Source organism: Callionymus lyra, unplaced genomic scaffold, assembly GCF_982586985.1.
Source record: "Callionymus lyra unplaced genomic scaffold, fCalLyr1.hap1.1 HAP1_SCAFFOLD_355, whole genome shotgun sequence".
Taxonomy (NCBI): domain Eukaryota; kingdom Metazoa; phylum Chordata; class Actinopteri; order Syngnathiformes; family Callionymidae; genus Callionymus; species Callionymus lyra.
Genome location: NW_028258731.1, coordinates 1 through 15000, shown reverse-complemented (window position 1 = coordinate 15000; position 15000 = coordinate 1). Strand labels below are relative to the sequence as shown.

The following is a 15000-nucleotide window of genomic DNA, read 5'->3' as shown; positions in this document are numbered from 1 at the left end:
ACACACATACACACACACATCTCTACACACATACACACACACATCTCTACACACACACACACACACACATCTCTACACACATACACACACATCTCTACACACATACACACACATCTCTACACACATACACACACACTTCTCTACACACACACACACACACATCTCTACACACATCTCTACACACATACACACACATCTCTACACACACACACACACACATCTCTACACACACACATCTCTATACACACACACATCTCTACACACATCTCTACACACATACACACACACATCTCTACACACATACACACACACATCTCTACACACATCTCTACACACATACACACACACATCTCTACACACACACACACACACATCTCTACACACACACATCTCTATACACATCTCTACACACATCTCTACACACATCTCTACACACATACACACACACATCTCTACACACATACACACACACACATCTCTACACACATCTCTACACACATACACACACACATCTCTACACACACACACACACACACACACATCTCTACACACACATCTCTACACACATCTCTACACACATACACACACACATCTCTACACACATACACACACACACATCTCTACACACATCTCTACACACATACACACACACATCTCTACACACACACACACACACACATCTCTACACACACATCTCTACACACATCTCTACACACATACACACACACATCTCTACACACACACATCTCTACACACACACATCTCTATACACACATACATCTCTACACACACACATCTCTACACACATACACACACACATCTCTACACACACACATCTCTACACACACACATCTCTATACACACACACATCTCTACACACATCTCTACACCCAAATATTTAATACCCAACACAGAAGATATAACAACACTGAACAAATAGTTAATACACAACACAGAAGATTCATCAACACTGAACAATTGTGAATACACAACACAAGATATAACAACACTGAACAAATGTGAATACACAACACAAGATATAACAACACTGAACAAATGTGAATACACAACACAAGATATAACAACACTGAACAAATGTGAATACACAACACAGAAGATATAACAACACTGAACAAATAGTTAATACACAACACAGAAGATATAACAACACTGAACAAATGTGAATACACAACACAGAAGATATAACAACACTGAACAAATGTGAATACACAACACAAGATATAAAAACACTGAACAAATGTGAATACACAACACAGAAGATATAACAACACTGAACAAATGTGAATACACAACACAAGATATAACAACACTGAACAATTGTGAATACACAACACAAGATATAACAACACTGAACAAATGTGAATACACAACACAAGATATAACAACACTGAACAATTGTGAATACACAACACAAGATATAACAACACTGAACAAATGTGAATACACAACACAAGATATAACAATACTGAACAAATGTGAATACACAACACAAGATATAACAACACTGAACAATTGTGAATACACAACACAAGATATAATAACACTGAACAAATGTGAATACACAACACAAGATATAACAACACTGAACAATTGTGAATACACAACACAAGATATAACAACACTGAACAAATGTGAATACACAACACAAGATATAACAACACTGAACAATTGTGAATACACAACACAAGATATAACAACACTGAACAAATGTGAATACACAACACAAGATATAACAACACTGAACAATTGTGAATACACAACACAAGATATAACAAGACTGAACAAATGTGAATACACAACACAAGAAATAACAACACTGAACAATTGTGAATACACAACACAAGATATAACAACACTGAACAATTGTGAATACACAACACAAGATATAACAACACTGAACAATTGTGAATACATAACACAATATATAACAACACTGAACAAATGTGAATACACAACACAAGATATAACAACACTGAACAATTGTGAATACACAACACAAGATATAACAACACTGAACAATTGTGAATACACAACACAAGATATAACAACACTGAACAATTGTGAATACACAACACAAGATATAACAACACTGAACAATTGTGAATACACAACACAAGATATAACAACACTGAACAATTGTGAATACACAACACAAGATATAACAACACTGAACAATTGTGAATACACAACACAAGATATAACAACACTGAACAATTGTGAATACACAACACAAGATATAACAACACTGAACAAATGTGAATACACAACACAAGATATAACAACACTGAACAAATGTGAATACAAAACACAAGATATAACAACACTGAACAATTGTGAATACACAACACAAGATATAACAACACTGAACAATTGTGAATACACAACACAAGATATAACAACACTGAAAAATTGTGAATACACAACACAAGATATAACAACACTGAACAAATGTGAATACACAACACAAGATATAACAACACTGAACAATTGTGAATACACAACACAAGATATAACAACACTGAACAATTGTGAATACACAACACAAGATATAACAACACTGAACAATTGTGAATACACAACACAAGATATAACAACACTGAACAAATGTGAATACACAACACAAGATATAACAACACTGAACAATTGTGAATACACAACACAAGATATAACAACACTGAACAATTGTGAATACACAACACAAGATATAACAACACTGAACAATTGTGAATACACAACACAAGATATAACAACACTGAACAATTGTGAATACATAACACAAGATATAACAACACTGAACAAATGTGAATACACAACACAAGATATAACAACACTGAACAATTGTGAATACACAACACAAGATATAACAACACTGAACAATTGTGAATACACAACACAAGATATAACAACACTGAACAATTGTGAATACACAACACAAGATATAACAACACTGAACAATTGTGAATACACAACACAAGATATAACAACACTGAACAATTGTGAATACACAACACAAGATATAACAACACTGAACAATTGTGAATACACAACACAATATATAACAACACTGAACAAATGTGAATACACAACACAAGATATAACAACACTGAACAAATGTGAATACACAACACAAGATATAACAACACTGAACAAATGTGAATACACAACACAAGATATAACAACACTGAACAATTGTGAATACACAACACAATATATAACAAGACTGAACAAATGTGAATACACAACACAAGAAATAACAACACTGATCAATTGTGAATACACAACACAAGATATAACAACACTGAACAATTGTGAATACACAACACAAGATATAACAACACTGAACAATTGTGAATACATAACACAAGATATAACAACACTGAACAAATGTGAATACACAACACAAGATATAACAACACTGAACAATTGTGAAGACACAACACAAGATATAACAACACTGAACAATTGTGAATACACAACACAAGATATAACAACACTGAACAATTGTGAATACACAACACAAGATATAACAACACTGAACAATTGTGAATACACAACACAAGATATAACAACACTGAACAATTGTGAATACACAACACAATATATAACAACACTGAACAATTGTGAATACATAACACAAGATATAACAACACTGAACAAATGTGAATACACAACACAAGATATAACAACACTGAACAATTGTGAATACACAACACAAGATATAACAACACTGAACAATTGTGAATACACAACACAAGATATAACAACACTGAACAATTGTGAATACACAACACAAGATATAACAACACTGAACAAATGTGAATACACAACACAAGATATAACAACACTGAACAAATGTGAATACACAACACAAGATATAACAACACTGAACAATTGTGAATACACAACACAAGATATAACAACACTGAACAATTGTGAATACACAACACAAGATATAACAACACTGAACAATTGTGAATACACAACACAAGATATAACAACACTGAACAAATGTGAATACACAACACAAGATATAACAACACTGAACAATTGTGAATACACAACACAAGATATAACAACACTGAACAATTGTGAATACACAACACAAGATATAACAACACTGAACAATTGTGAATACACAACACAAGATATAACAACACTGAACAAATGTGAATACACAACACAAGATATAACAACACTGAACAATTGTGAATACACAACACAAGATATAACAACACTGAACAATTGTGAATACACAACACAAGATATAACAACACTGAACAATTGTGAATACACAACACAAGATATAACAACACTGAACAATTGTGAATACATAACACAAGATATAACAACACTGAACAAATGTGAATACACAACACAAGATATAACAACACTGAACAATTGTGAATACACAACACAAGATATAACAACACTGAACAATTGTGAATACACAACACAAGATATAACAACACTGAACAATTGTGAATACACAACACAAGATATAACAACACTGAACAAATGTGAATACACAACACAAGATATAACAACACTGAACAATTGTGAATACACAACACAAGATATAACAACACTGAACAAATGTGAATACACAACACAAGATATAACAACCACATGACGGTCTAGGTGGACAACCACTAATGAGGTGACTAGAGCATGTGTGTGGACACTAAATACACAACACACAAACACGACACTCAGCGTCATTAGAGCGTCACACACCATTGGTCTACACACACACAGAAGTGAAGACATACACACAGAAGTGAAGACACACACACAGACATAGAAAAGACACAACTTATTCATGAAGACAACTTGTTTCACACAAACACAATATAACAGACGCACATTGCAAAGATTGTTTTGTGATAAAACATTAGATGACAATGACCTTCACAAATGTATGAGATAAAGATCAAAGTCGTTGATAGTTTAACTCGAACTGCTCTGAAGAGTTGAACTTCTATCATGTTCATGCATCACAGACTCACCTTAACATCCCATAAATGACTTCATCACAGATTAAACCAAACAAGAGCATTTTCTAGTCGAAACCCTCATGATGACAACGATGGATGGAAGGTCAGAGTCTCCTGTCAGAAGAAGGTTCCTCCTGACGGTCTGGTTAGACCACAGAGAACGACTTCCGTACAGCTTTGAAGAAGTTCTGGAGAGCGTGAGTCGTCCCAGAAGGGGAGGCAGTCCACCATCAAGTCCTCCGAAGAGGTCTGTGGACTCTATGGTGGGCTTCTCCTTACCTGGGGTTGAGGTTGCCAAGGTGGTTAAAGAGCTCCTTGGTGACCCCAGGGGTTGATCAAACTGCTCCATCAAGACCCTGGATGTCTTGGCTGACACGCCTCGGCCACATTGGTCAGACTGGGCTGGTGGTTCCTCTTCTGAAGAAGGGGGGATGGAGGGTGTGCTATGTCCTTGAACCATGGGAGTTTGACCAACCTTTCCACATGTAACTGTGGATCTGACATGAGTGTGTACATAAGTGTGTGTGTACATGAGTGTGTACATGAGTGTGTACATGAGTGTGTACATGAGTGTGTACATGAGTGTGTACATGAGTGTGTACATAAGTGTGTGTGCACCTGAGTGTGAGTCGAGTCAAAGGTGTGTGTATGGATGGAATGGTTCTATTCATTCGACTATGGAAATGCAAAAGCTTCTCCTCCTTTATTTCCTCCGTCGTTCTTCCTCGCGGCGTCTTGGATTCACGGAGATACAATTGTGCGACGTTTCTTTTCTTCTTGGACGAGTGTTCTTATCAGCACATGTGTGATGAAGGTATTAGTCGACCCTCGGCGCCGTCAGCACTTCCTGCTCCTGTTGTCGGAGCAGCTGCTGGTTTCTCTTCTGACTCACAACACGTGTGTAGCTGCACACACACACCTGACCCTGGACACACACCCTCCTCACAACATGTGTGTAGCTGCACACACACACCTGACCCAGGACTGGACACACACCCTCCTCACAACATGTGTGTAGCTGCACACACACACCTGACCCTGGACACACACCCTCCTCACAACATGTGTGTAGCTGCACACACACACCTGACCCAGGACTGGACACACAACCTCCTCACAACACATATGTAGCTGCACACACACACCTGACCCTGGACACACACCCTCCTCACAACATGTGTGTAGCTGCACACACACACCTGACCCAGGACTGGACACACACCCTCCTCACAACACGTGTGTAGCTGCACACACACACATCTGACCCTGGACACACACCCTCCTCACAACATGTGTGTAGCTGCACACACACACCTGACCCAGGACTGGACACACACCCTCCTCACAACATGTGTGTAGCTGCACACACACATCTGACCCTGGACACACACCCTCCTCACAACATTTGTGTAGCTGCACACACACATCTGACCCTGGACACACACCCTCCTCACAACATGTGTGTAGCTGCACACACACATCTGACCCTGGACACACACCCTCCTCACAACATGTGTGTAGCTGCACACACACATCTGACCCTGGACACACACCCTCCTCACAACATGTGTGTAGCTGCACACACACATCTGACCCTGGACACACACCCTCCTCACAACATGTGTGTAGCTGCACACACACATCTGACCCTGGACACACACCCTCCTCACAACACGTGTGTAGCTGCACACACACACCTGACCCTGGACACACACCCTCCTCACAACACATGTGTAGCTGCACACACACACCTGACCCTGGACACACACCCTCCTCACAACACGTGTGTAGCTGCACACACACACCAGACCCTGGACACACACCCTCCTCACAACATGTGTGTAGCTGCACACACACACCTGACCCAGGACTGGACACACACCCTCCTCACAACATGTGTGTAGCTGCACACACACACCTGACCCTGGACACACACCCTCCTCACAACATGTGTGTAGCTGCACACACACACCTGACCCAGGACTGGACACACAACCTCCTCACAACACATATGTAGCTGCACACACACACCTGACCCTGGACACACACCCTCCTCACAACATGTGTGTAGCTGCACACACACATCTGACCCTGGACACACACCCTCCTCACAACACATGTGTAGCTGCACACACACACCTGACCCTGGACACACACCCTCCTCACAACATGTGTGTAGCTACACACACACACCTGACCCAGGACTGGACACACACCCTCCTCACAACACATGTGTGTAGCTGCACACACACACCTGACCCAGGACTGGACACACACCCTCCTCACAACATTTGTGTAGCTGCACACACACACCTGACCCTGGACACACACCCTCCTCACAACATGTGTGTAACTGCACACACACACCTGACCCAGGACTGGACACACACCCTCCTCACAACATTTGTGTAGCTGCACACACACACCTGACCCAGGACACACACCCTCCTCACAACATGTGTGTAGCTGCACACACACACCTGACCCTGGACACACACCCTCCTCACAACATGTGTGTAACTGCACACACACACCTGACCCAGGACTGGACACACACCCTCCTCACAACATTTGTGTAGCTGCACACACACACCTGACCCAGGACACACACCCTCCTCACAACATGTGTGTAGCTGCACACACACACCTGACCCAGGACACACACCCTCCTCACAACATGTGTGTACGTTTGTGTGTTTCTACATTAGTGTGAGTTTGTGTGTCTGTGTACGTTTGTGTGTCTGTGTGTGTATGTACATTTGTGAGTGTTTCACGACGGTGTGTGTGTGTCTCAGCAGGCTTCTGTGCAGGATGTCCAGTAAAGAGCGCCACCTAGAGGCCAACTGTCCGTCCTCCTACATCAAGACGGAGCCGTCTAGTCCCGCCTCCTTGACTGACAGCCTCAACCACCACTCGCCCGGCGGCTCCAGCGACGCGTCCGGCTCGTACTCGTCCACCATGAACGGTCACCCCAACGGCCTGGACTCCCCGAGTCTGTACGCCTCCAACCCAGGACCCCTGGGACCGGCCGGAGGACCAGGCTCCAAGCGCTACGACGACTGTTCGTCCACGATCGGCGAAGACTCGCAGATCAAGTGCGAGTACATGTTGAACTCGATGCCCAAACGCCTGTGTCTGGTGTGTGGAGACGTCGCCTCGGGGTATCATTACGGCGTGGCTTCCTGTGAGGCTTGCAAGGCCTTCTTCAAGCGCACCATCCAAGGTTTGTCCTCTATGACATCATCACTCACACGTCCTCACCTCTATGACATCATCACTCACACGTCCTCACCTCTATGACATCATCACTCACACACGTCCTCACCTCTATGACATCATCACTCACACGTCCTCACCTCTATGACATCATCACTCACACACGTCCTCACCTCTATGACATCATCACTCACACGTCCTCACCTCTATGACATCATCACTCACACGTCCTCACCTCTATGACATCATCACTCACACACGTCCTCACCTCTATGACATCATCACTCACACGTCCTCACCTCTATGACATCATCACTGACACGTCCTCACCTCTATGACATCATCACTCACACGTCCTCACCTCTATGACATCATCACTCACACGTCCTCACCTCTATGACATCATCACTGACACGTCCTCACCTCTATGACATCATCACTCACACATCCTCACCTCTATGACATCATCACTCACACGTCCTCACCTCTATGACATCATCACTCACACATCCTCACCTCTATGACATCATCACTCACACGTCCTCACCTCTATGACATCATCACTCACACGTCCTCACCTCTATGACATCATCACTCACACGTCCTCACCTCTATGACATCATCACTGACACGTCCTCACCTCTATGACATCATCACTCACACGTCCTCACCTCTATGACATCATCACTCACACGTCCTCACCTCTATGACATCATCACTGACACGTCCTCACCTCTATGACATCATCACTCACACATCCTCACCTCTATGACATCATCACTCACACGTCCTCACCTCTATGACATCATCACTCACACATCCTCACCTCTATGACATCATCACTCACACGTCCTCACCTCTATGACATCATCACTCACACGTCCTCACCTCTATGACATCATCACTCACACGTCCTCACCTCTATGACATCATCACTCACACGTCCTCACCTCTATGACATCATCACTGACACATCCTCACCTCTATGACATCATCACTCACACGTCCTCACCTCTATGACATCATCACTCACACGTCCTCACCTCTATGACATCATCACTCACACACGTCCTCACCTCTATGACATCATCACTCACACGTCCTCACCTCTATGACATCATCACTCACACGTCCTCACCTCTATGACATCATCACTCACACATCCTCACCTCTATGACATCATCACTCACACGTCCTCACCTCTATGACATCATCACTCACACACGTCCTCACCTCTATGACATCATCACTCACACGTCCTCACCTCTATGACATCATCACTCACACGTCCTCACCTCTATGACATCATCACTCACACGTCCTCACCTCTATGACATCATCACTCACACGTCCTCACCTCTATGACATCATCACTCACACGTCCTCACCTCTATGACATCATCACTCACACGTCCTCACCTCTATGACATCATCACTCACACGTCCTCACCTCTATGACATCATCACTCACACGTCCTCACCTCTATGACATCATCACTCACACATCCTCACCTCTATGACATCATCACTCACACATCCTCACCTCTATGACATCATCACTCACACGTCCTCACCTCTATGACATCATCACTCACACGTCCTCACCTCTATGACATCATCACTCACACGTCCTCACCTCTATGACATCATCACTCACACACGTCCTCACCTCTATGACATCATCACTCACACATCCTCACCTCTATGACATCATCACTCACACGTCCTCACCTCTATGACATCATCACTCACACGTCCTCACCTCTATGACATCATCACTGACACGTCCTCACCTCTATGACATCATCACTCACACACGTCCTCACCTCTATGACATCATCACACACACGTCCTCAACTCTATGACATCATCACTCACACGTCCTCACCTCTATGACATCATCACTCACACACATCCTCACCTCTATGACATCATCACTCACACGTCCTCACCTCTATGACATCATCACTCACACGTCCTCAACTCTATGACATCATCACTCACACGTCCTCACCTCTATGACATCATCACTCACACACGTCCTCACCTCTATGACATCATCACTGACACACGTCCTCACCTCTATGACATCATCACTGACACACGTCCTCACCTCTATGACATCATCACTCACACACGTCCTCACCTCTATGACATCATCACTCACACGTCCTCACCTCTATGACATCATCACTGACACGTCCTCACCTCTATGACATCATCACTCACACGTCCTCACCTCTATGACATCATCACTCACACGTCCTCACCTCTATGACATCATCACTCACACGTCCTCACCTCTATGACATCATCACTCACACGTCCTCACCTCTATGACATCATCACTCACACGTCCTCACCTCTATGACATCATCACTCACACGTCCTCACCTCTATGACATCATCACTCACACGTCCTCACCTCTATGACATCATCACTCACACGTCCTCACCTCTATGACATCATCACTCACACGTCCTCACCTCTATGACATCATCACTCACACGTCCTCACCTCTATGACATCATCACTCACACGTCCTCACCTCTATGACATCATCACTCACACGTCCTCACCTCTATGACATCATCACTCACACGTCCTCACCTCTATGACATCATCACTCACACGTCCTCACCTCTATGACATCATCACTCACACGTCCTCACCTCTATGACATCATCACTCACACGTCCTCACCTCTATGACATCATCACTCACACGTCCTCACCTCTATGACATCATCACTCACACGTCCTCACCTCTATGACATCATCACTCACACACGTCCTCACCTCTATGACATCATCACTCACACACGTCCTCACCTCTATGACATCATCACTCACACGTCCTCACCTCTATGACATCATCACTCACACGTCCTCACCTCTATGACATCATCACTCACACGTCCTCACCTCTATGACATCATCACTCACACGTCCTCACCTCTATGACATCATCACTCACACGTCCTCACCTCTATGACATCATCACTCACACGTCCTCACCTCTATGACATCATCACTCACACACGTCCTCACCTCTATGACATCATCACTCACACGTCCTCACCTCTATGACATCATCACTCACACGTCCTCACCTCTATGACATCATCACTCACACACGTCCTCACCTCTATGACATCATCACTCACACGTCCTCACCTCTATGACATCATCACTCACACGTCCTCACCTCTATGACATCATCACTCACACACGTCCTCACCTCTATGACATCATCACTCACACACGTCCTCACCTCTATGACATCATCACTCACACGTCCTCACCTCTATGACATCATCACTCACACGTCCTCACCTCTATGACATCATCACTCACACGTCCTCACCTCTATGACATCATCACTCACACGTCCTCACCTCTATGACATCATCACTCACACGTCCTCACCTCTATGACATCATCACTCACACGTCCTCACCTCTATGACATCATCACTCACACACGTCCTCACCTCTATGACATCATCACTCACACACGTCCTCACCTCTATGACATCATCACTCACACACGTCCTCACCTCTATGACATCATCACTCACACGTCCTCACCTCTATGACATCATCACTCACACGTCCTCACCTCTATGACATCATCACTCACACGTCCTCACCTCTATGACATCATCACTCACACGTCCTCACCTCTATGACATCATCACTCACACGTCCTCACCTCTATGACATCATCACTCACACACGTCCTCACCTCTATGACATCATCACTCACACGTCCTCACCTCTATGACATCATCACTCACACACGTCCTCACCTCTATGACATCATCACTCACACGTCCTCACCTCTATGACATCATCACTCACACACGTCCTCACCTCTATGACATCATCACTCACACACGTCCTCACCTCTATGACATCATCACTCACACACGTCCTCACCTCTATGACATCATCACTCACACGTCCTCACCTCTATGACATCATCACTCACACACGTCCTCACCTCTATGACATCATCACTCACACGTCCTCACCTCTATGACATCATCACTCACACGTCCTCACCTCTATGACATCATCACTCACACGTCCTCACCTCTATGACATCATCACTCACACACGTCCTCACCTCTATGACATCATCACTCACACGTCCTCACCTCTATGACATCATCACTCACACGTCCTCACCTCTATGACATCATCACTCACACGTCCTCACCTCTATGACATCATCACTCACACGTCCTCACCTCTATGACATCATCACTCACACACGTCCTCACCTCTATGACATCATCACTCACACACGTCCTCACCTCTATGACATCATCACTCACACACGTCCTCACCTCTATGACATCATCACTCACACGTCCTCACCTCTATGACATCATCACTCACACGTCCTCACCTCTATGACATCATCACTCACACGTCCTCACCTCTATGACATCATCACTCACACGTCCTCACCTCTATGACATCATCACTCACACGTCCTCACCTCTATGACATCATCACTCACACGTCCTCACCTCTATGACATCATCACTCACACGTCCTCACCTCTATGACATCATCACTCACACGTCCTCACCTCTATGACATCATCACTCACACGTCCTCACCTCTATGACATCATCACTCACACGTCCTCACCTCTATGACATCATCACTCACACGTCCTCACCTCTATGACATCATCACTCACACGTCCTCACCTCTATGACATCATCACTCACACGTCCTCACCTCTATGACATCATCACTCACACGTCCTCACCTCTATGACATCATCACTCACACGTCCTCACCTCTATGACATCATCACTCACACGTCCTCACCTCTATGACATCATCACTCACACACGTCCTCACCTCTATGACATCATCACTCACACGTCCTCACCTCTATGACATCATCACTCACACGTCCTCACCTCTATGACATCATCACTCACACGTCCTCACCTCTATGACATCATCACTGACACAATCCTCACCTCTATGACATCATCACTCACACACGTCCTCACCTCTATGACATCATCACTCACACGTCCTCAACTCTATGACATCATCACTCACACGTCCTCACCTCTATGACATCATCACTCACACCACACGTCCTCACCTCTATGACATCATCACTCACACGTCCTCAACTCTATGACATCATCACTCACACACATCCTCACCTCTATGACATCATCACTCACACGTCCTCACCTCTATGACATCATCACTCACACGTCCTCACCTCTATGACATCATCACTCACACACGTCCTCACCTCTATGACATCATCACTCACACGTCCTCAACTCTATGACATCATCACTCACACACCTCACCTCTATGACATCATCACTCACACACGTCCTCACCTCTATGACATCATCACTCACACGTCCTCACCTCTATGACATCATCACTCACACACGTCCTCACCTCTATGACATCATCACTCACACACATCCTCACCTCTATGACATCATCACTCACACATCCTCACCTCTATGACATCATCACTCGGGTCACATGACGACGTGGTTCTTCAGATAAGCAGCTTTATCTCTAAAGCTCGTCACACAAACCAACACACGAGCCTCGTGACTGAAGGCGAGAATCAAACCCTCGACTCTAATGATTCCATGACTAGGTTCAGAGGTCACAGGTCACAGGTCAGCAGCTGTAATCCTGCTGCAGGTCAGAGAGTCCATGAGAGCTCAGAGCTACACAACCCTGGTGTGTGTCTGCTGGACTCATGTGTGTCTGCTGGACTCATGTGTGTCTGCTGGACTCGTGTGTGTCTGCTGGACTCGTGTGTGTCTGCTGGACTCATGTGTGTCTGCTGGACTCGTGTGTGTCTGCTGGACTCATGTGTGTCTGCTGGACTCGTGTGTGTCTGCTGGACTCATGTGTGTCTGCTGGACTCATGTGTGTCTGCTGGACTCGTGTGTGTCTGCTGGACTCATGTGTGTCTGCTGGACTCGTGTGTGTCTGCTGGACTCATGTGTGTCTGCTGGACTCGTGTGTGTCTGCTGGACTCGTGTGTGTCTGCTGGACTCATGTGTGTCTGCTGGACTCATGTGTGTCTGCTGGACTCGTGTGTGTCTGCTGGACTCGTGTGTGTCTGCTGGACTCGTGTGTGTCTGCTGGAACGGTGTGTGTTAGAGTGTGTTAAAGTGTGTGTTAAAGTGTGTGTGTTCGAGTGTGTGTGTGTTAGAGTGTGTGTTCGAGTGTGTGTGTGTTAGAGAGTGAGTGAGTGAGTGAGTGAGTGTGTGAGTTTGTGTGTGTGTGTGTGTGTGTGTGAGTGTGTGTGTGTTAGAGAGTGTGTGTGTGTGTGTGTGTGTGTGTGTGTGTGTGAGTGTGTGTGTGTGTGTGTGTGTGTGTTAGAGAGTGTGTGTGTGTGTGTGTGTGTGTGTGTGTGTGTGTGTGTGTGTGTGTGTGTGTGTGAGTGTGTGTGTGTGTGTGTGTGTGTGTGTGTGTGTGTGTGAGTGTGTGTGTGTGTGTGTGTGAGTGTGTGTGTGTGTGTGTGTGTGTGTGTGTGTGAGTGTGTGTGTGTGTGTGTGAGTGTGTGTGTGTGTGTGTGTGTGTGTTAGAGAGTGTGTGTGTGTGTGTGTGTGTGTGTGTGTGTGTGTGTGTGTGTGTGTGTGTGTGTGTGTGTGTGTGTGTGTGTGTGTGAGTGTGTGTGTGTGTGTGTGTGTGTGTGTGTGTGTGAGTGTGTGTGTGTGTGTGTGTGTGTGTGAGTGTGAGTGTGT

At 44.5% G+C, this 15000-nt stretch overlaps 1 protein-coding gene across 1 annotated transcript in view; it reads left to right on the top strand.

Annotated features, from left to right (window-relative positions):
- Window positions 1-8238, top strand: part of LOC148057921 (estrogen-related receptor gamma-like) — a gene marked incomplete at its 3' end in the record, with an annotated part of 36277 nt that extends 28039 nt beyond the window's left edge. Inside the window, exon 3 of the mRNA XM_087782702.1 lies at window positions 7814-8238. Within this exon, the coding sequence (XP_087638828.1) occupies window positions 7814-8238 (425 nt within the window). The remainder of the gene's footprint in view (window positions 1-7813) is intronic.
- Between the last annotated feature and the right edge of the window lie 6762 nt (window positions 8239-15000).